The sequence below is a fragment of the Netta rufina genome (genome assembly GCF_964035555.1).
Source record: "Netta rufina genome assembly, chromosome: 10".
NCBI classification, from domain to species: domain Eukaryota; kingdom Metazoa; phylum Chordata; class Aves; order Anseriformes; family Anatidae; genus Netta; species Netta rufina.
Window position 1 is genome coordinate 13,841,393 of NC_140133.1, and position 21,656 is coordinate 13,863,048.

General features: G+C 58.4%; 2 protein-coding genes across 3 annotated transcripts; one reads left to right on the forward strand and one right to left on the reverse strand.

Annotated features, from left to right (window-relative positions):
* The first annotated feature begins 5,248 nt into the window (after positions 1–5,248).
* Positions 5,249–17,018, forward strand: IMPDH2 (inosine monophosphate dehydrogenase 2). Of its 2 annotated transcripts, XM_084292586.1 has the most exons (15): positions 5,249–5,410; positions 5,533–5,581; positions 5,676–5,777; positions 5,924–5,998; positions 6,389–6,595; positions 8,676–8,763; positions 9,999–10,198; positions 11,195–11,285; positions 11,923–12,018; positions 13,339–13,410; positions 15,546–15,689; positions 15,853–15,997; positions 16,082–16,225; positions 16,558–16,641; positions 16,757–17,018. In XM_084292586.1, the coding sequence occupies exons 1-15, from the start codon at positions 5,313–5,315 to the stop codon at positions 16,776–16,778; spliced, it is 1,617 nt and encodes a 538-aa protein (XP_084148712.1). In that variant the 5' UTR covers positions 5,249–5,312; the 3' UTR covers positions 16,779–17,018. The 2 variants fall into 2 exon arrangements, with proteins under 2 accessions (XP_084148712.1, XP_084148713.1); XM_084292587.1 differs by lacking the exon at positions 13,339–13,410.
* Positions 17,019–18,403: 1,385 nt separating this feature from the next.
* Positions 18,404–19,531, reverse strand: NDUFAF3 (NADH:ubiquinone oxidoreductase complex assembly factor 3). The gene is made up of 5 exons (XM_084293016.1): positions 19,451–19,531; positions 19,163–19,355; positions 19,001–19,067; positions 18,804–18,904; positions 18,404–18,700 (listed from the first exon to the last, which is right to left on the reverse strand). Exons 1-5 carry the CDS (start codon positions 19,504–19,506, stop codon positions 18,605–18,607), a joined length of 513 nt encoding a protein of 170 aa, XP_084149142.1. The 5' UTR covers positions 19,507–19,531; the 3' UTR covers positions 18,404–18,604.
* Positions 19,532–21,656: the final 2,125 nt, after the last annotated feature.

Below are 21,656 nucleotides of genomic sequence, written 5' to 3' on the forward strand. Positions count from 1 at the left end.
AATTTCTGAAGCTTCTGTTGGCCACCACCTGTCTGTATCGAGGAGGAAGGTTTGCCCTCTCTGTTGGGTGTGCACAGGGTAAATCTGCACATAGGATGAGGATAGGCATAACGTCGTCTGCTTCCGTGCTCCCGATCCTGGTAGAGGTGTGTGGGCCTAGAGAGGCTTCAAGCCTCTGATGTTGACAGTGGTATTCCTGAGAAAGCAGACGTGCTTGAGTTGGTTGCGAGTACGATTAGTTTGTTCCCTGTGTAGGACTCTGTGCCTAAACAGGTGCAGAGAGGTGAGGCAGCAGCTCGCTGTTACTTACTGGTACCTGCACTCTCAAGTAGACTTGTAGCTTAGTTTCCCACCTCAGAGTTATGCAGGGGGAAAGTAGCATTGGGTTGGTGCCCAGGTGCCAGTGGGTACGTTGGGACAATGGTGTCTGGGCGGTGTCATGCTGGAAACTCACCTTCAGCTAAATTTGGCCATCGGGAGTCAGCTGCTGCCTCCTGGTAGGGAGACTGTCAGGGTTGCTAGTGCCACTTCGGCTGTTGGAAGCCTGTAATCCCTTCACCGTACCTTAGCGACTGAAAGTGTCCGTCTGTGGCCCTAACCTAAATATTTGATCAAGGATTTGAGAGAAACTGCAGACTGACCACCTGTGCTCAAGTCCCAGTGTGTGCTCTGCACTACTGCACGTGAAACTAGCTCCGGCATGCCTGCAGTGCTGTGTGAGCCTGCTGCTTTGTCTCCATCAGAAAGGCAGTCAGCTGCCAGGTGCTGTGTACAAGTTAAGCGGCTTTGGGAGTCGCTTATTCTAAAAATTGCCAGGAGCTGGAATAACTCGATGGAATATTAGGGCAGTTTCAGGTTAGGGTTGAGCAGATATTTCAGCTGAACTTTCCCAAGAAACAGAATTCCACATTACCTTAAAAAATTCCGGCTGGAGCACTCTCCTTACTACCCTTAATAGCAGGATGATCTAAAATCCTAGCAGGAGACGAGTTCTCCTTGGTCTTGGACTGTGCCACTTAGGAGTGGAGGAACTTGGCACGTAGCCGTGGAGATCTCCTAACGATTGGTTTTGTTCTGATAGACTGAATTGTTTCCATTACTTTCTCGTTGTTCAGACCTACATAGGAGATGAGCTTGCTGACTTGGAAGTGGACTGCTGTGCTGTTGTGTACCGTCTCATCAGAACGTCCACTGTGTTAATTTCATTCCCTATTTTTAGAGACAATCGATATACTGTGATTTAAGGATTATTTTTCTGGGCCTGGCTTCTAGTCTGGCTCTCTGGAGCTAGTTTAAAAGGTACAGTATTTCTAGGGTATAAATACTATGTTCTTTGATAGTGAAGAACAGGATCTGCTCCCTTTTAGGGGCTCATAGGAAGATGTGCACAGAGTAGCACAGACGAGTGCTGTGGCTTGGGGTTGCTATCCAAGTTCTGGGAAGTGTTCCCAGTCAAATGTGTAAAATAGCTTTTTAACACTTTCCTATAACCAGCTTGTTTGAATGCTGCTTAAAGGGCATTCCACCTAGGCTCCGAGAGTGCCAAACTGCTAGCTCTTGTATGCGTGTATATATTAAATGAGAACCCTCCGTGCCCTCTGCCTTGTATGAGACAGGCTGAAAATACGGCAATCTTTAAATAACTAAAGCTGAAAAAGTCAAGCTAGAAGACCCTGCATTGTTGGTTTTGAACTATGCCCATCTTGTCTCTGTGGTATGAAAGGAACTGTAGAAAGCAGAGTATGACTATTGTAAAGCACCTCACACTCTGACATTACTCATGTGTTGTCCTCTCTCTTGACACTAATAGCATTGCTTTCTTACAGAAACTTGTAGCCCTTTACACACTTGTCTGTGGCACCATTAGATTTTCATTCACTTTCAAGAGTTCAAGTGTTTTCTTTATGTGGTAATGGCTGAAGCAGCAGGCAGTAAACTAGAGTGGTTCTTCGCTCCTGCCTGGAGCGGTGAGTGAAGGGAACAGTCTAGGTGTAGCTTAACAGGACGTCCGTCTGTTGGCTGCTTTACCCCCAGAGATCTCCTGGGATTCAGGCAGGAGACAAGGTCTGAAGTAGATCTTGCCTTGGGCCAATGAAAAAGACTTATTATGATCCCTAAATAAGAATCCTCTTCTGCGCTGCTGCTCCTAGGGCAGGAAATAAGAGTCTTGTTCTCAACTGCATCAGGGCTACCAACTGCTTTGGTGTACTCAGAATGAATTAGGCTATCTTCGGGCCTCCTACACGGTGATAAGAACAGCTCCAGAAGTGGTAGAAATGAGCCCTCTGAGCATACGTGGGGTGGAGGCCTTCGTAATACTGTAGTTGCTCATCTTCTTGCTGATCTGAGTGCTGCTAGACACTAACTGGCTCTGCACAGTCTAACCAAACTGCATTCTTATCCAATTTTAATAGTGACTTACTTGCGATTAGTGTTTGGGCTCCTAAATCACTGTTAAAGTGGGATATAAACTGTCTTCCACCCTATACGGGACTTCTCTCCCCATCTTCTTGCTGGAGCTGCTCCTCTCAAATACTCCAGGGAACGTACCTTACTCTGTCGTTTCAGCCTGTTCCGTCTCACTGGTGCCAATGCCTATGAAAAACCCTTCTCAACTGCTGGCAGTGCTAACCCGAGCATCTTCCTACCTTAAGAAGCATCTCAAATCTTCTTCCAGAGGTCTCGCTGACATGCTGCCCCAAGTCTCTGCAGCAGTTGCTGTGTCCCCCACCTGTCGGTTCCCTTCTGCTGAGCGGCTGAAGCTCAGCTCTCAGCGCCGCAGTCGCTTTCCCTCTACGACCCTGTGCATAGCAGCAGTTTGCCTGCTTCTCTGTTCTTATTCGAGCTCATCAGGATGGGGAGGCAGATCGAACCCACTTACAGCAGCAATAAACTGTGTCTAGAACTCGAGGGAGCTGCAGGAGAGACCAAGGTGGAGGGGATGTCTCAGAAAGGCAGGGTCCAGTTGCAGCCCAGAGCCTCGCTTGATAATGAGTGTGCAGCCTATATGCAAAATACGTCTTGTCTGTCCCTCCCGTGTTGACCCTGATCTAAACAGCACATGTGATTGGCATCCTGCAAAGTGACCTTCAGAACTCTCCAGTAGCTTTGCCCCGTGAGTAACTCACACTACAAATCATTTTAAAGAGATGCACTCAACTATTTTTTTAATTTAATTTTACTCTTATATTCTCTGCTCTTTGTAATCTGCTTGGAAATAAAATGTTTTTCCCTGCAGCCTTTGTTGTAGTCTGTTTGAGAACCATTAAACTTTGCCTGGTGTTTCCTTTGGAACAGAAGCTAACTTGCCTATTTACTGCCGTGCCCGTGCGCTAGCATCGCAGCTGAGATCAGCGTGAGCCTCCTAGGTAGGGCTAAGAAACCTTGACAGCACTGTCCTTATTTAAAATAAAGGGTTTATAGGCCAGTTAAACTGATCTTAGTCTGGCACAGTGCCTCCACTTCTGCTGATCCCATAGCAGGTAACGCTGACTCGAGTGCGTGTCCTTGCAGGCAGAGTTCTCCTTGGAAGGCAGCGTCTCTGAGCTTGGCCTCCTCAAAGAGCCTCTCAGTGTCCTTGCTGGTTCCTGCGGCAGGGGTTGTGAGCCTAGGCACAGTGTTTGCTATGGAGGACAGTTTCTTCTAGCTCCGTGGCCCTAGCAAACCCCAAACGATGGGAAACGGGGGGCTGGACAGGTGAAAACTCTCAGCTGAGACCTGACCCAGGGATTACCTAAAAGCAGGGTGAGATGCAGTCTTTTATAGGAGGCTGTCGGGGAACTAGAAGTGAAATCCTGGACAGGTCGGGGCATAGCCTAACGACAGGCATTATTAACATGTGGCTGTAGGAAGGAGATGGCATTGATGTTGGTAGTGGGATCCCTACCAGTCTCTTGGCTTAAGCTTTGAAATGTCCCTGATTCCTAACTCTGCAAGGGCCTCCTCCTCTTGGTTTCGTGAGGGCCATCGGAACCCACTCTGCTCCTTCCTCGTAGCAAAGGGAGCATCCCTGCACTTAGACATGCACCTTCCTTTCCTGCTGGAAACAAAGCCGCAGTCTGACCAGAAACATCCGTAACTTCTGCAAGCTGCAGCCTCTGCTCTGAACGGATTACCGCTGGTGAGACCCAACGAGCTGCCTGAGACTCCTGCTATGGGCTGAAGCATCTCGCTTGTGTGGTTCCCCTGGGTAAATATAAACGTTAGAATCTACCAAAGCTTAGCTAGCTGGTCACTCTCTAAGCTCTGTGTTGTCTTTCAGACAACTTTACACTGACTAAATCATGGTAATCTGAACTACAGGATCGAACCCAACTGCCTAACCTCATGGCATACAGGGGCTGTTTGCTTCTGAGCTCCACAGGAGACCTGAGCAGCCCGGTCTGTCCTGTGCCCTGTAGGTGGGCGACACGAGTAACGTGTTCTTAAGGCTACTTGCTGATCGTTGGACAAGGATTTAATCTACTGCGGTAAGAAACAGGTGGAGGGACAGGAACACCATTCTTCCGTTTCCTGAACATCTTAGGTTCACATTCTTGATTGCCTTGGAGAGACTGCCACAGCAGAGCAGGGGGAGAAGGGGCCGATCACTCCTGGTGCTCTGAGCTCAGGCCGGGTGTATCAAGACCTCTCGGAGGTGTTTCTGTAAGCACACAGCACGTGAAGCTTTCCTGATGCCCCAATGGGTCTGCCAGGAGGGGGAATGCCTCACACTGGACCTGGGATCACTGCAGCTCCCCTCCATGGTGGGACTCTGCCCCTTCTCTCCTGGTGGCATGGGCAGGAGGGTGATGCGTGGATGCACCGATCCCCTGCCAGGGGATCACCACTCCATGTGGCGTGGTGCTATGGCTCTGGGGAAGGGGACACCCATGAGGCTGGTGCGTGATTTGGGGGAACACAATCAACCCCAGGCTGGTGGGGACCTCTGAGGATCATCCTCAGATGGTTTTGGCTATTTCCACGGGCAGGTTTTGGCTATTTCCAGAGCAGGAACCTGCACCACCCCACAGCACCCCTCACACTGAGGCGGACTTTTCATCACTTCACCTCGCGCCCGCTGCCTCCCCCCCTCAGCGGGCGAGCCGAGGGGACCCCCTGCCGCCCCTCGGGGCCACACCTCAACCCCTTTTTCCCTCCTCCTGTCCCCAAACCGCCCCCACACCGTCCCCACAGCCCCATGGCGGCGGGGAAAGGCGGGAGGAGGGGAGCGGGGCGGTGCCGCCTGAGCCCTGGCGGCCGCCGTCGGTGCTGAGCGGGGCGGAGCGGGGCGGGCAGGCGGCGCGGTGCGGCGCGGCGCGGAGCGGGGCGGCATGGCGGACTACCTCATCAGCGGCGGCACCGGCTACGTGCCCGACGACGGGCTGACGGCGCAGCAGCTCTTCAGCTGCGGCGATGGGCTCACCTACAAGTGGGGCCGGGGCCGGGGGAAGCGGTTTGGGGGGTTTGAAGGGGGTTTGGGGGGGGGTCTGAAGGGGTTTAGGGGGGGTTTAGGGCTGGGTGCTGAGGTCTCTCCCCGTCCCGTCCCCGCAGCGATTTCCTCATCCTGCCCGGCTACATCGACTTCACGGCGGACCAGGTGGTGAGTGCGGGCCCCCACGAGGCTTTTTTTGGGCCGGGATCGTGTGGGTTTGGGGTCGCCGCCGCTCAGCCCTTGTCTCCTCACCCACACACAGGACCTGACCTCGGCGCTGACCAAGCGGATCACCCTCAAGACGCCGCTCGTCTCCTCGCCCATGGACACGGTGACTGAGGCGGGCATGGCCATCGCCATGGCGGTGAGCGCTGCCCCGGCACCTCGTGGTGCACACAGCGAGGCCTGGCCCCATCGGGCCCCTCAGGGTTTTCGCCCTGTTGGGGTGCCCTCAGGGAGGGCTCGTGGCCCCCTCGCCACTTGCTCACCGCCACCTCTATGTCCCCGCAGCTCACCGGGGGAATCGGGTTCATCCACCACAACTGCACCCCCGAGTTCCAGGCCAACGAGGTGCGGAAGGTGAAGGTGAGTGGGCACGGGGGGCTCCCCGCAGCCGGGTGGGGGGCACGGCCCTGCTGGAGGGGCCACAGCCACCAGAGGAGGCTGTTAGGGGTGTTGGGGCTCTGTTTTTTTCACGGGGGTGGTGCTGGTGCGGCTGCATGTGCAAACCTTTTGCGCCTGTTGCATGTTTTCCTGTGCCCAGCGTGGGTTTTGAGGGCTGAGGGGGAATATTCCCCTTCATTTCAGCAAGGAGGTTATTCCAGGAACTCCTGGGAATCTAATGAGCCTTGAGTGAGCCTTGGTGCTGCTCCGTGTCACATCCTGTTGGTGGGGTGGTTGCAGACCTCCGTGATCCACCAGGTGCACGTCCAACTTGTGCTCAGCCCAGCGGCGCTGCTCAATCTTTCTTTTTAGAAATACGAGCAAGGATTCATCACAGACCCCGTGGTGCTGAGCCCCAACGACAGAGTGCGAGACGTGTTCGAAGCGAAAGCTCGTCACGGATTCTGCGGGATTCCCATCACAGACAACGGGAAGATGGGGGGCAAGCTGGTTGGCATCATCTCATCCCGAGATATCGACTTCCTGAAGGAGTCGGAGCACGACCTGCCTCTGGGCGAGGTGAGCGCCTGTCGGATGAGCGTTACGGTAGGAAGCAGCGCAGCTTGTGGCGAGGAGAGGGGCCTGTGAGTGGCCGCGAGGAGGCTGTGCCAGATGGAGGTAGCAGGCTCCATGTTAGCTCTGCAGGGCTGCTCCGTGCTTCCAGGCAAGAGCATCTCCTTCGCTTACATCCCCTCTGTGATTCCTGCAGCACAGGGACAAGCGTGGCTGCGCAGCTGGTGTTTGTGCAGCTCCTCCTGCGGGGTTATCTCAGTGCTGTGGGAGCCGTCCTCCCCACAGCTGGTGCTGCCCCTTGGTTTACAAGTTCCCAGTGTTGCTGCCGCTGTCCCGCATAGTGTCTGGTGTGGGCTGGGGCTGCGGCAGCTGTGCTGAGCCCAGCGAGCCCCCACGCGCTGCTCCTCCTTTTCTGGATCGCCTTCTCCTTCATGTCTCATACAGGCTTTTTAAAATAACCCCCTGAACTTGAAGATTGATGGCTTCCTTTTCATAATGCTGCCTTCCCAAGCTCCCCTCTCGCAGGAGCACGCCGTGCAGCACGGTGTTGATTCCCGTTAGCTCTGGTGCTGTTACTCGAGCTGCGTAACCGTACACCTGCGTGCTGTCGGGTTGCACCAGCGGTGCCTCGGGGCCGGCTGCTGCTCTTGACTCACGACTATTTTTAGCTCTTGCTGACCAAACCTGGTATCACATGCTCATCCTTGTTTGGTTTGAAATCTCCTATAAATACCCCTAACAGAAACCCTACAACAGGAGCAGGTTCTGAAAGTGTGCGTGGCTCTTTGAAACGGTGCTGACCCATTCAGTAGAGCCGCATGAGAACCTCCTCTCATCCTTCCCGAGTGTCATTCAGCATCGTGGAGCTGGAAGCTTGCTCTTAGGGTTTGATGTTTGCCTCTGTCACCAGACGAGGCTAAATGGATGAATGGTTCCCTAGATCTTCCTCCGCACGAGGTCCAGCAGTGGTCTTGCTGCCCCCTGCGTTGCCATCCAGTTAAACACGCAGCTCTCCTGCAGCTCAGGGAGATCCCACAGGCTTAGGGAGCACACCTGGCTATTTCTGTGATTTTTTTTTTTTCCCAGGCTTTTCCTGAGATGTGGGTTTTGTCAGGGGCAGGATTTTGGGTGGATGCAGGCAGGGCGAATGTCTTCCCTGATGGAAAATATCTATTCTTATGGTATAACTAACTAAAACATCCCTTCTTTTCTCTGTTGTGTATGACTAACCCCCCTTCCTTGAGGTTCACTCTGCCCTTTTAGCTTTGCCTGGCCTTCTCGGGTACCTTTTTATGGCAACGTCACATGTGAGTTCTGTGGGTGGAAGGGGCCGTGCGGTCCCTCCTCAGCCCCTCTGCCTGAGGCGCCCTCAGCTGGAGCAGGTTGCCTGGGGCTGTCTCCAAGGATGGAGCCAGGAGCTAGGACTCTTCTGGGCCACCCTGCTGACGTTCGGTGTCACGGTGAAGGCTATTTTCTGTATCTCGTGTCAGATATCCCCGTGTTCCAGCTGCGGCCATTGCCCTTTGCCTTTCTGCTGTGTTTTGGTGCTTGTTTGTCAGGGCGAGCGTGGGTGAGCGTGTTTGTTTGGAGTCAGGCAGCTCCTCTGCCCCAGTGACCTTCCCAGCAGCAGCGGGCTATTCTGAGCAGAGTCCTGCCAGAGCCCTGTGCTGGGGGCTGCTGCGAGCACAGGGCCGGGGGCAGCGTTTCTGCCGGAACAGCAGGGGGCTCTGGAAGCATCTCCAGCCCTTAAATGCCCGTGCCCTATTAAAAGGGAGGCTGTTTGGGTGACATCCCAAGCAAGGGTCATCCGAGAGTTTGCGGGTGCTCTCCCTCGGCTTGCTGAGGCCCTCTGCCATCTCCTGGCTTCACTGCACCGATGGATTTGGGGGCTGAGCGTGACAGATCCCATCTGGCCACCGCTCGCACGGGGACGGAGCATTGGAGGCTGTTCCCGTGCGTGTCTGGAGGCGTGTTGCTGGGCTGTGGGCTCCTTTGTCTGTGGAGCGTTTCACGTGGGCAAAGGGGTTTGGTATTTTCAGATCCGTGCGCGGGAGTCTGTATGACTTGATCTTCTCCCTCCCACCAGATTATGACAAAGCGGGAGGACCTTGTTGTGGCCCCAGCTGGCGTCATGTTGAAAGAAGCAAATGAAATCCTGCAGAGGAGTAAAAAAGGTACCTGCGAGCGTCTGTGACGCGACGGAGAGCTGCGGGAGCGCGGAGCAGCAGTGGGAGAGAGGGGGGCACGTGTCCCTGAGGGGGTGGAACACGGAGGGGCTGCGTGCCAGCACGAGGGAAGGAGAGCGGGGAGAGAGTGCCCGCAGCCCTCTGCCAGGGTACAGAGTTCACGTGCGTTCATCGTGAAGCTGTTTGAAGTTGGGGGATTCTTGGCAGCCCGGGGACTGAAAAGCGCCTGGCTGTCCGGCCACACATCTTCAGTTCTGGCACCAGCTTCAGCTCTGTTTGGGCTTCAGCTCTGTTTGGGGCTGGTAGTTTGACTTCAGCACGGTGTCGTGGATTTAATTATTACAAAGGTGCACTTTTCCTACAGTAAGTGTGAAAATACTGAGTCCTCTTCCAGCCCTGCCCGCTCCTCAGTCTGTTTGCTGAGCCAGGCCTGCTGGCACCCCCACCCGCCGCTAGTGAGGACAGGTTCATTTATGGATCCTTGGCAGAACGAGGGCTGGCCACAGGGTTGTGGTTATAATTAGAAAGTTGTTATTGCATAAAAATGTCAGCAATCAGCATAGCTCGTTATCTACAATTTCTAGCGCTTAGCACGGTTGCACAGAATTCCCAGAATTCTCGCTCACAGGGATTATTCCCAGTTACACGGATTTTTCAGTCACCTGGGCCCTCGGCAGATGGGGTCAGATTCTTAGTAATGAGCACACGATAAAATAATCCTAACCCCGGCTCAGGCTCTGCCTGAGAACATGATCCCCTCGCTCCTCGGAGGCAGCAGAAGATGGTGGAGCCACTTGGGACTGGCAGCTTTTGCCATCCAGCAGCAGTTCTGGCCCAAGTCCCACTCAGGGCTTGCAGCTGCTTGATTTTACAAGGCCCGTGCCCCCCATGCAATTACAGATCCCCTTCCCTGGTGGGTGTCACCCTGTTAGCCCAGCACCTGGGCTTTGATAACGCTGATGGCTTTAATTACCCTGCTAATGGGTGTCCTCACACCCTGGCACCACAGAGGGGGAAAAAGGAGGAGGGAAGGTGATCTGAGAGCAGCCTGCTTGCACGTTATGGATGCTTGCCTTATTGTTGGTTATGCTAACCCTATTACCAGGAGCAGGAGCAGATTTGATACCACCTCTTTGATTCACCACCTCCTCGCCAGTTCCTGCCTGCCTGATGCTCCTGGGCTCCAGGGCTAACGCCTGGTGATGTTCTCTGTTTGTTTCCAGGCAAGCTGCCAATTGTTAATGAGGACGACGAGCTGGTGGCCATAATTGCCCGCACGGATCTCAAGAAGAACCGGGACTACCCTCTGGCCTCGAAGGACTCCAAGAAGCAGCTGCTGTGTGGCGCCGCTATCGGGACCCACGAGGACGACAAGTACCGGCTGGACCTCCTGGTGCAGGCTGGCGTGGACGCGGTGGTGCTGGTGAGCACACAGGGGTGCTGCTGAGCCAGTGCTGGCCCCAGGGGTTGGGTGGGCTGGAGATCCCGTGCCGACAAATCCCTCTGACAGTGGGACAGCAGCAGGGCAGTCACAAAGGGACCTGTAGTGAGAAGTGTTAGAATGTGACCGTTTATTGACCTCTTGGTTTCATTCAGGTCTGAGTCCCCATATTCCTCCTGCCTGGGAATTTGTGTGGCCTCCAGAGAATATGTAGGATGTGGCAAAGTTCCCAAGGCTGAGAAAAGAAATGCTGTCAGTTGATGCCATCCTGTGACGTTTCTAACTAGCTTTCTGTGTCCAACTTACAGTTTTCCTTCAACTGTTCAGTGTTTGTTGTTGTTTGCTTCTCTGCCTGGTGTTGTTCAGGGTCAGCAGCCCAGAGCTGCTCTGCCAGTCTCCGCTCTGGCCTGTAAGCTCTCAGGCACAGCAGTCCCTGCTGGTATTTGCACATTGTTTTCTCATCGATTGTTGGCTTGCGAGTCTGCCTGCTCTGAGGGCAGGGCTGAGCAGTGCTGCAGCTGGAAATGTTTAACAGACACTGCCTGGGTCACCACAGACTGGCAGGGCGTGATCACTAGGTGGTTGACATCTGGTATTTCTGCTGCATAGCAGGGGGGATGCATTCCTCCTGCCTTTGTTTCACCTGCAGTTTGAGACGGGGCTGATGGAGCAGCTGGTTCGTAGTGCAGCCAGGCCTGCTGCTTGTTACTGCAGGTAGTGGGGAAGCTGCAGGATTTTAGAGTGAAGGATGCTCCTGAAGTCTTTATGATAAAACTGCCTCACGTGGGGAGGCACGTTGCTGTCTGGACAGCAGCTTCTCCTCTGGTTCTGTGCTCAACTTGGGGTGTTATATTTGGCTGCTCAGCCAGCTTAGCAGAGATTCCAGAAAGCACAGTGAAGATCTGAGGTTCTTCCAGAGCTGTATTTATAACCTTTTTGTAGAAATGTTGGTTGAAATTGGGTTTCTTTCTGTTGCAGGATTCCTCTCAGGGGAACTCCATCTTCCAGATCAACATGATTAAATACATTAAGGAGAAGTACCCCAACCTACAAGTTATTGGAGGAAATGGTAGGCATGTGTTGAAGACTTCTCATTTCTGGAGTATGTTTGCTGCTTAGGCATAGAGGGTGCTGCGGGGACGTGAATGAAATGAGCCAGTTGGTAAATGTCTGAACTTAAAATGGTGTCGTCTGGCTTGGGGGACAGAGGGAGACCGCTCTGCAGATACAGGGCAGTACCCTGCTGCTGCCACTGCTGCAAATACTTTGAAACCTTCATTCTGCAGCACAGTGTGCTACCCTGCTTGGTGGCCTCTAATTAAGAGCCTATACTTTAGCCTCTTCTACACACCAATTTAAAATTTTGGCTAATAATACTGAATATTGCTGTCTGCAGAGATCTAATGGAAACATTCCCTGCCTCAAGGGTGTTTGGCACCAGGTGGTGCCCCCAGCTCCCTCAGCCTTTGGGTGTGAGGTAGCCTGACAGACTGCTGTCATCCCATCTAACGGGGGCAGCTGGAACAGAACTCGACTGCTGCTTTTGCAGAGAGGCGTGGTGGCAGGGGACAGGCAGCCCTGGCCCTGGCACGGGCACGCAGCTGGTGGAGGGGGGGGTGTGCAGCCGCGGGGGCGAGCACCAGGGCAGAGCGGTGTCGTGCACGGATTCGTTTGTCTCTCTTCCAACCGGTTTCTGCTCCCCACAGTTGTGACCGCTGCTCAGGCCAAGAACCTCATTGACGCAGGGGTCGATGCCCTGAGGGTCGGGATGGGCAGTGGCTCCATCTGCATCACGCAGGAAGGTGAGAGGGATCAGCTGTCTCCCAGATAGGCTGAAGACATCCGTTCCGTAGAGGTACTCTGCTGAAAAGCAGCCCAGCCCGGACAGACTTCTCCCGCTGCGACGGCAGCGTCTAACAGCAGGCCGGCTCCTGCCCCTTTGTCCAGGACGCACATCCCTGGGCTCAAACCTTTGGGGTGGCAGCAGCAGCAAAGGCATTTCCCAGTACTGACCCGCACTGGGTAGAGCAGGTGTGGCACGTGTGGCTTTGCCCGGCAGGAGCCGCTGCCTCGGGGTGGGGTGGGCTCTGCGTGAGCTCTCCGTCCCCAAAAGCAGCCGTGGGGACGGGTTTAATGCACCAGGCCCTCTGCTCTCCTTCCCCCTGGCAGTAGTGTGCGTGGTGCTTGAGTATTGTCTGCTGGGCTCGATGCCTTTCTGCGACTTCCAGGCTGGAACGGGGTTTCTGGCCGTTGTCTCTGCGGTTAGCTGGAGCTTGTGCTGGGCAGAGGCAGTGCCGCCCTTAGCTGAGAGGCGGAGAGGGCGTCCCCAGGGCCTGCAGGAAGGCTGCTCTGAGTCCTCATGTTCTGAGCCTGGCAGGTGAGGAGGGGCAGAGGGGGCAGTGTGAGGTGCGAACACCTTGGTCTTTGCCACAGGAGGCAGCAAGAGGGTGGCCGACGGGTGAAGGCGCTGCGTTAGTGCCCCCCTGGTTGCAGCGTGGAGCCGTGGAGCAGCCCTGGGCCTGGGCTGTGCTCTTGCTTTGCCTGCTGCAGGGGGTTCCCAGCCAGGGCAGGCTGCCCCAGGTGACCTCTGCAGGGAGGCTGCGGTGCCCTTGGCCGCCTCCCAGCCGGCATCAGAGCGATGCCTCCACGGCAGGAGCAGAACCGGGGTGCTCACGTCCTGCTCTGGCCCCGAGGCAGAGGCGTGCTCTGCTCTGCAGCACGGTGAACGTCTCCAGAGGGTGCCACAGGAGGTAGGGCTGGGTGCTGGCCTGGGGGAAGGAGCAGAGCACAGCTAGAACGTGGCACCCCACAGCAGATGGGGTTGCAAAACCCTTAACCACAGCTCCCCGGGTTTTTTGGCCCCTCTTTAGGACAAGAGCTTTGGTTCTCGGGGTTAGTGGGTTATTTCTCTGGATGGCTGCTGGGGCAGGGCGAGCATGCGCTGCGCACAGCCGGGCCTGGCTGCCTTGGGACTGGCTGTGGCTTGGCTCGGGCTAGGAAGGGTCTGCGAGGTCAGCTCTGTCCCACACCGTACGTTCTGCCTAGTCGCAGGTCACTGCTGGGGTCCTTTGTTCTGCTGCTGTTCTTCTGTCTCTAAAATGTGTGTGTTTGTTTTTGTTTAGCTGCTCCAAAGATCCCTCCAGACCTAAAGTCCCACAGCCCCAAATGCCCTTCTACTGTCACGGGCACCTATAGTAAGTCACTTGCCCTGTTCCCAACCCTAATTACGTGTCTTGAAGCAGGACCCTGATTTGGCTGCACATGGCCCTACTGCTTGTTTGAGAATAATTTAGCTGTAGATGCACTTGGGGTTTTGTGGCTTTGGATACTGGTTTTGAATCTGAAATTGAAGCTGAGAAGCCTTTCCGAATTCCTAAAGCAGGGTCCCAGCTGTCAAAACTGATGGCGTTCAGGCCTGGCCACCCTCCACTCCAAAATCCAGTCCAGGAGCCTCCTGGCAGCACCTCCTGGCTCCCTAGCTGGGCACACACCCGCTGATCCAGCACCAGGAGACAATCCCCAAGCAGTCCTCGATCCTCCTCTAGATCTGGCCCCAGCTGTGGGGAAGTTGTGCACTGGCTGAGCTCTGCCTGAAGCTGGCTCCCCTGGGGGTCACAAAGGGACTGTCCGTGGCCAGCTTGGCAGCTGCATACCAGGACCACATCTTTCCCCGCTGATGCCTGATCCTTATGGGGAGAGAAAGGCTCCCCCCCGAGCACAGGGTGCAGCTCTGTCTGCTCAGCACTCCTCTGATGCTGCCTGAGCAGACGCTGAAGGTGACCCTTGGTTTTTGCCCTTCCTCCCTGTTCTGAAGCACCTCAGAGGGAAAGGGGTTTCTGTGGCAGATCCTGGAAGGTTTTCTCCAGCGGTTGATCTTGTAGGGCCACCCTTTGCAGATAGGCTAAAAAAGACAAACCCTCACCCCCACTACTTGGTGTGTGCGTGCTCTGAACCCTGCTTTGGAAGCCTGCACTTGGAAGCTGTGGCGCTGGGCCCTGGGACAGCCAGAGCAGCGTGATGCTCCCAGGGGCCCCGAGCCAAGCAGTTCCTTAAAGGGCTGGTCTCAGTGGTGGCTGTCATGAGGTTTCCGCAGGCTCCGTCTCCTGGTTCCGTCTATGGCACAGTGGCGTAGACCCCAGGCTTCAGACCCTCCCGAATCACTTCCTTCTCTCCACAGAGCTCTTTCTTTGCAGCATTTTGCAGCCCCAACGTGGCCTTTAGCAGCGTGGTACCAAGTGAGACCATCTCTTTAAGCCTAACGCCATTCATCTTGTACCTGGCAGACACTCCCTGGCTGGCTGAGACCTGGCTTGACGCAGTTTTGTTCGATTAAAACCCTTTCTTTCATGATCTCTGCCTGGCTTCCCTCTCTCAGCACTTGCTGCTGAGCTCTGGGAAGGGAGCAATCGCAGCCTCTTGGCCTTGGCAAACGTGTCAGGGATGTGCGCTGCCAGTGCTGCTGCCAGCAGGCTAAACCACACCTGGAGTCTGCACTCTGAAGTACTAATCCTGCATGTCCGTAATCTTATCCGCTGTATCAGACTAACTGTGACTGAAGAAAAGGCTTCCAGTTAATTGTGGGGAAGGGAAGTCTCCACGAGAGCAGCTTGTCTCAGCATACTTGCATGCCTGCAGCTGACAAACGTGTTACAAGACATGCCCTGTGCTGGTTTTCCCTCAAGCCTTCCATGCTCAGTGGAAAGCCTCTAACTGCTAGCGACTGGGAAGAGCAGGTAAATGCGGAGCTAACAAACTCCCTCCCGTGGGGCAGCTAAACTCCACCAAATGATCATTGCCTCGCGAGGCAGGAACAAAAATGATTCCCTGTACGCCGTCTAATCATCCTGCCCGTTGCCTTTTCCACTGCTGCATGTGTGTTTGTGTGTGTGCGTGCAGATTATATATATCTATATGCAAACACGTGTACGTGTATATACACATATCAGCTCTCTCCCAGCCAGCTGCCTCGCCGTGCCAGGGGCGCACCGGGCAGCTGCTGGCGCACAGCGAAGGGCTGGCACTGCTAGGAGAAGGGGTGAGAGGCGGGACGCGCCTAGGGGTGCTCTGGAGAGGGGCTTTCAGAGCCTGCCCCGCTTCCTTCCCCAGCTCCCTGCCTGACTGGGAGGAGCTGGGAGTCCTGGCTCGCTCCCAGTGTTACCCCGAAGACCCCAGAGCCCAGGTCACCACAGCCCTTGGAGCTCCTCGGGGGATTTGTGCGTTCCTGAGTGCTGGAGCATGTGTGTGCTGCAAGCCTGAAGGGCCTGCTGGGGTGGGGACGCGCTGCTGCACGGCACCAAGCCCCCTTTTTCTGCTCTCTCCCCACCTGTAGTGCTGGCGTGCGGCCGCCCCCAGGCCACGGCGGTGTACAAGGTGTCCGAGTACGCCAGGAGGTTCGGCGTCCCCGTGATTGCAGACGGAGGGATCCAGACGGTGGGGCACATAGCCAAGGCCCTCGCTCTTGGGGCCTCCACAGGTGAGCACCCGGCACGTGGGCAGCCCCCCTGCAGGGGCTCTGCACGGCACTGGGCTGGGCACAAGGGTGCACACCCGACAGTTTTGGAGCCGTGCCCATCACCTCGAGGGTTCGGGGGCCTTCCTGCTGCTGACACGCTGCTCTTGGTGATCCCTTGCACTAGTGATGATGGGCTCCCTGCTGGCTGCCACCACGGAGGCCCCGGGCGAGTACTTCTTCTCGGATGGGATTCGGCTGAAGAAATACCGCGGCATGGGCTCGCTGGATGCCATGGACAAGAACCTGGGCAGCCAGAACCGCTATTTTAGGTGAGCGATGGTGCTTTGGGGCAGCAGAGCAAGCTTTTGGGGCCCATCTGCTTCACAGACTTTCTCTGTTTTGCTCCCGTGCAGCGAGACAGACAAAATCAAAGTGGCCCAGGGGGTCTCTGGCGCGGTGCAGGATAAGGGCTCTATCCACAAGTTCATTCCCTACCTGATTGCCGGCATCCAGCATTCCTGCCAGGATATCGGTGCCAAGAGCCTGACCCAAGTCCGGTGAGTGCTTCCCCTCGCTTGCTTGTCGCTGGTCGGGACACGGTGCTGCCCTGGGGGGTCTCTGTGGGCTGTGCCCATGCTGCAGGGCGTTCTGCCTGGTACACTTGCCAGCTCCAGAGCTGCAGGAGCGTGGTCTCCTGTGGCACGTTCTGTGGGCTGGGCCCCAAATGCGGTGGTACCTCGTTCTGCCTGGCTCTCAGGAGCACCACAACGATCCTTCTGGCCCCAGCTGGAGGAAGCAGTGCCTGCCTAGTCCCAGCTGCTCCAGCAGAAGGTGTCAGAGCCGCTTTTCTCTGCACTCTGGCACCTGACTGGCTGTGCTTCCTCCTCAGAGCCATGATGTACTCGGGAGAGCTGAAGTTCGAGAAGAGGACGACGTCTGCCCAGGTGGAAGGAGGGGTTCACGGCCTCCATTCGTAAGTGCCTCTGCCTCGGGCTAGTGCTCAGCCCTCAGCACCTCGTGTTCCTAGCTGCCCTTCTGGCCCTTTCAGGTCGGTAAAAGGTCTCTCTGGTTTGCTGCTGTCCTCGCAGGTACGAGAAGCGCCTCTTCTGAAGGAGGCCCCTTTGTGTCCGTCATTGTGCCACCCAGCCCTGTGCCACCCCGCCCGGGAGCTGCTCATGCTGCAGAGGTGCCATTCTTCTTGTGGGCTGCCTGGGGCTCCCTGTGTCTGTTGGCTGCTTCATCATCACCTTCAAGGCTCCGCCACCTACCCAGGAACAGTGCTGCTGGGCTGGTGGCTGGAGCCTTGCACGTGTTGGCCGTGTTTTACAATAAAAGAGGAAAAGATGTGCAGTGGGTGTGTGTCCAGAGCCCAAGCCAGCCCTCCCCTCTGTACGGCCCTTGCAGATTTGCCTTCGCTGGTGCTGTCCTTCCCAGCCTGTACCCTCAAGGGTGGAGGAACAGCGTGAGTGAAAAGGCAGGAAGTGCTCTGAGTTCAGAAGTATTAAAAAAAATAGTATTTGTGTGCCTCCAGGCACTGTCACAGCTCCAGGGGGCTTTGCTGAGGTGTCCCTGAGAAGTCAGGAATCTCCCTCCAAGCCACTAAGGGGAGCTGACGTCCCCACAGGGGCACTGAGGGGAAAATCAAGAAAGGACAGTCCCTTGATAGGGCTGAATGGTTAACGCAGCTCAGGGCATTCACAAACCAGCCTGGCTGAGAGCAGAAAAGGGGTGGCCCCTGGGCAGGAAAAGAATGGGTTGTCACGGGGCCCTTAACCGCTGCTGGGAGCTGCCAAACTGCTGCGGGCCCTGCTCTGGCTGGTGCAGCGACGTGTAGGTGCTTGTGTAAGTGTGCAGACACACACCTGCCTGCACCCACAGGCCCTTCATAGCTGTGTTTTCCCAGGCTGGGCGCTCTCCTCGTCATCGTGTCCTCCCCTAAACGTCCCCTAACATCTCCCACCACTGCACCACCCAGCCCTGCACCAACCCCATGCTGGAGGCACAGCCCTGCCCCAGGAACCTGTTGGTGTCAGGGCTCTGGCAGGGGCACGCCGTGGGTGTTTGCTGGCAGGCACGTGGACAGTGAACTCAAACACAGGCTCCCAACCAAACACCAGCTTGTGGGCCCATAACCGCTGGGAGGTTTGTTTTTCTGCATGACTGCCCATCAAACCACTCCTGCCCGCCCAGGTTAGCTTGCAGCACCAGCTGCCAAAGGTATTTCACACCTGTAGCAGTTCCCCCCCAGTGCAAACATGCCTCTTGCTGACAACTTTGGATTTACCACCCGTGCTTTGTGGCTCTAACAGGGCCTCAAAAAAAGCTCTGTAGAACAGCAGTGTCAAATTAGATTTGCACTTGCTAAAAGCAGAGCCTTGAATTACAAACTAATCATATCAGTGCCAAGCGTTAATTAGCACAGCCAGCTTGCTGAGCAAAGCTAAGCCACGGCCTGACTGAAGGCCAGGGACTGCAGCAGCATCCCCTCTGTGCCCTGCTCCGTATCCCTTGCTTGAGCTGTTCAAGCCCACATGGAGAGGGAGAGCAAACACCACGGGTAACCCACAGCAGCTTGGGGCTCCCCAGGGACCCCACAAACACAAAACCCCACAGCAGAGCCTCGGGCAGGCCAGGGACACCACCAGGCAGCACCACAGGCCTGTGCTTGCACCAACAGCACTGCTGGCAGCAGGCACATGTGGCTCTGCCGTGCATTAACCACCAGACAAGCGCTCTGTACTTCCACTGTGTGTGTATTCTCCTGGGGGAGCCCCCCAGCGTGCCGGGGGTTGTGCAGCCCCGACCTCTCCCCACACCCTCCAGTTCCTCCCGCAGCGTTTGTCCCTCGGGAGCAGTGATGGGGGGAGCGCAGCAGCCCCTGGGTGCCCGGCAGGCGAGGGACGAGGCGCTCAGTCCGTGGCGGAGGCGGGCAGCACCTAACCCTCCTTGTAGGTGCCCCGCGGGGGGATGAGCCCGGCGGCTACGAGGCGCCCTTCGGTCGATAGGAAGTTGAAGGTGGCGCAGGCGTTCGGCTGGGAAAGGAAAGAGGATGAAGAAGGTCAGGAGGGGGAAGGGGCCACGACCCCCTCCCTGCAGCCCGCCTGTGCCCCTGGGATACCCCCACGTCCCCCTCACCGTGTCCTGCACCTCCACGGCGATCCCGCACGCCCGCATCTGCTTCAGCACGGCGGGATGGAGCCGCTCCACCCTGTCCCCGGTACCCAGCACCAGCACCTCTGCAACGGGACACGGCGGGGGCAGACGGATGGGGGCTGGCGTGGCCCCCCCGAGCCCCCAACACCTTCCCCTGGGGGTGCCGGTTCCCCACGTACCAACCGGGGGCTCCAGCAGGCGGAACAGCGCCAGGCTCTGGAAGGAGATGTCCTGCCACGAGCCGACCTGCGGGGATAACACGGGGATGAACGGGGCGGCTCGGGACCGACCCCGGCACCGTCCCGACCCCATTCCCGGTCCCGTTCCCGTCCCACACTCACGTTCCACTGCAGGATGGCGCGGGGCAGCACGGCGCAGGGCCCCACCACCACGCTGCCGCTGACGGTGAAGCCGCGGGGGCTGTAGCCCTCGATGAAGGCGCTGCCGGGGCTCTCGGGCTTCAGCACCGTCACCCGCGTCCGCTGGTACAGCTCGTCGTCCGCCGGGATCAGCCGGTAACCGCGCCACGGCGCCCTGCGGGGACCGGGGCTGCCTCAGTACCGGCGTGAAAACCGCCCCGGACCCTCACCGAGCCCCACCGAGCCCCCCCAGGTCCCCCCAGCCCGCACCGTGCCGCCAGCCCCGCTCCCTCCCGGCCCAGCCGCCTCAGCGCCGCCGCCGCCATTTTGTGGCCGCCGGGGCCGCGGGCGCAGCCCCGCCCCTCCCGGTGCCCCCCCCCCCCCCCCATATCCCGCCCGGTCCCCACGCGGGGCGCCCCCGGTGGGCTCGGGGCCGTGATGGGGGTGTTCGCCCCCCCCCCCCAAAAAAAAACCACCACCGCCACCATCGCTTCTCGCCCCCTCACGCCCAGCCCGTGACACCGGCACCCGTGGGGAGGGGTCGGGGTGGCGGGGACACCGGGGGGCACAGGGGGGACACCGGGAGGGGGGGTAACGGGGGTCCCGTTAGCGGGGCTGAAGCCGGGGAGTCCCGGAGCGGGCGGCTCCGCTGGCTCCGGGTCCGCCCGGGGCGGGCTTTGGCCCCGGCTCCGGAGCAAAACCGAAACCGGCAGCGGCGGGGAAGGGGAAGCGGGCGGCACGGCGGCGGAGCGCTGCCTGCGGGGCTCCCCGCTCTGCCCCGGCCCTGCCCCGGGGGGGTCCCCACGGCCCCGAGCCACCGGGGAGGTCTCACCGGAGCCGCGGGTGCCCGGCGGGTGGAGGTGAGCGGCGGCGGGCAGCGCCGTGCCGCACCGGGAAGGGGACGGGGGGCTCGGCCGCCCTGCACCGGGGGGCTCGGGAGGGGACCGGGGGGCGCGGAGCCCCGTGGGTGGCCGTGGGGAGCCGGTCCCGGGGCTGTCCTGCTGAGAGAGGGGCGCTCAGCCCCGGAGCAGCGGGCACCGGCCGGTGCTGGCAGTGCCCACCGGGCTCCTGCTGCTCTGTGGGGCTGGGGGCGATGCCCCCGGTGCGGGGTGGGCAGCCCCGGTGTCGCCCCGTGGCACGGTGGAGCCCCGGTAGCCCCGCTGTGCTGCCGTGGCCTCCCCAGTTCCCGTTTCCCCGTCTGTGCTGTGCTCAGAGGGGAGCTGGGGGCACGGCGGTGGGGGGCCGGGACGGAGCCGCAGCCCCCTCCCCATGCCACCTGCCTGGGGCCAGAGCCAGGGCCAGGTGTAACGGGAAGCCCCCGGTGTCGGTCACGGAACTGCTCCCGCCAGCACACCGGGACCCTGCTACGGGGTAGGGGAGCCGTCGGGATTCCCCGCAGGGCAGGGGACGGTTTCATTTCCCCGGGTGCCCGAGTTTCTCCTTGCCAGGGCCGGGTGACACGGGGCTGGCGGCAGCGGGGGGGCCGTGCTGTGCCCGTCTCCGGCACCCCCAGCACAGGTGCTGAGGCGGGTGCCCTCCCTCGGGGCCGGCTCAGGTTTCCGGGCCCCGCTGAGGGCTGCTCCGGTGGCACCAGATGCTCCTGCCCCACCGGGGCTTTGTTCGGAGCCGTTTCCTCGTGGCCCTCCCCTTGGCACTTGGCCCGCGGTGAGGGGGGAGCAGCGACACAACCCTGGCACAACCTCTCCCGGCACCCCCAGCCACAACTGGCCCGGCCGTGGCCCCTGTGCGGCTCCTCCACCCCAGCGGTAAGTCACCCTTCTCCCCCTCAGCCCGGTTGAGCTGGGTGCAGGGCGGTGGCCCCCCATGCCCGTCCTTCCTTGGCGCCAGCGCGGGCAACGGAATCCCAAAAGCAGCTGTCCCCGCTGCGCCCAGCTGCCCTGGGATTTCGTTACCCGCGCTCCCGCCTCTGCCTCAGCCGCCACCGCCGTGCACCCGCCGTCCCCACGCCGCTCGCCCTGCTCTAACCCCTGCGTGGGGCCGTGCGGGGAGCAGGGGGGTGCAATGGGGCATCCCGGCCGGCCTCGTGGCTCAGCCCCATGCACCGGGGGCTCTCCGGTGGGCTCGTGCTCTTGATGGGTAAAGATAGCAGCTCGCTTCCTGGAGACGAACCGCCAGCACCAGCGTGCCGAGTGGTGGCCTCCAGCTCCTGGCCATAGCGGGGACGTGGCCACCTGCTTTGGGGCGCATCGGTCCCAAGATGCTGCATGAGCCTCGTGCCACCACCCGCCCATGCGGGGCTCTCCCCGACCCTGGGGTGTCGACAGGCGGCAGGAGGCCATGTGCCAGCACGGGGTGAGCGGTGCTCAGGCAGGATCCAGCCCCCAGAGAGAGACGGCTTTGGAATGACACGATCACTCCCGCTGAGCGCGCAGCCAGAGAGCCATCGGGGATGTCGTGTCTGTCCAAAGCTCTTTCGGCACCTCTGAGAGCCCCCCCGGGCCGCACAGTGAGCACA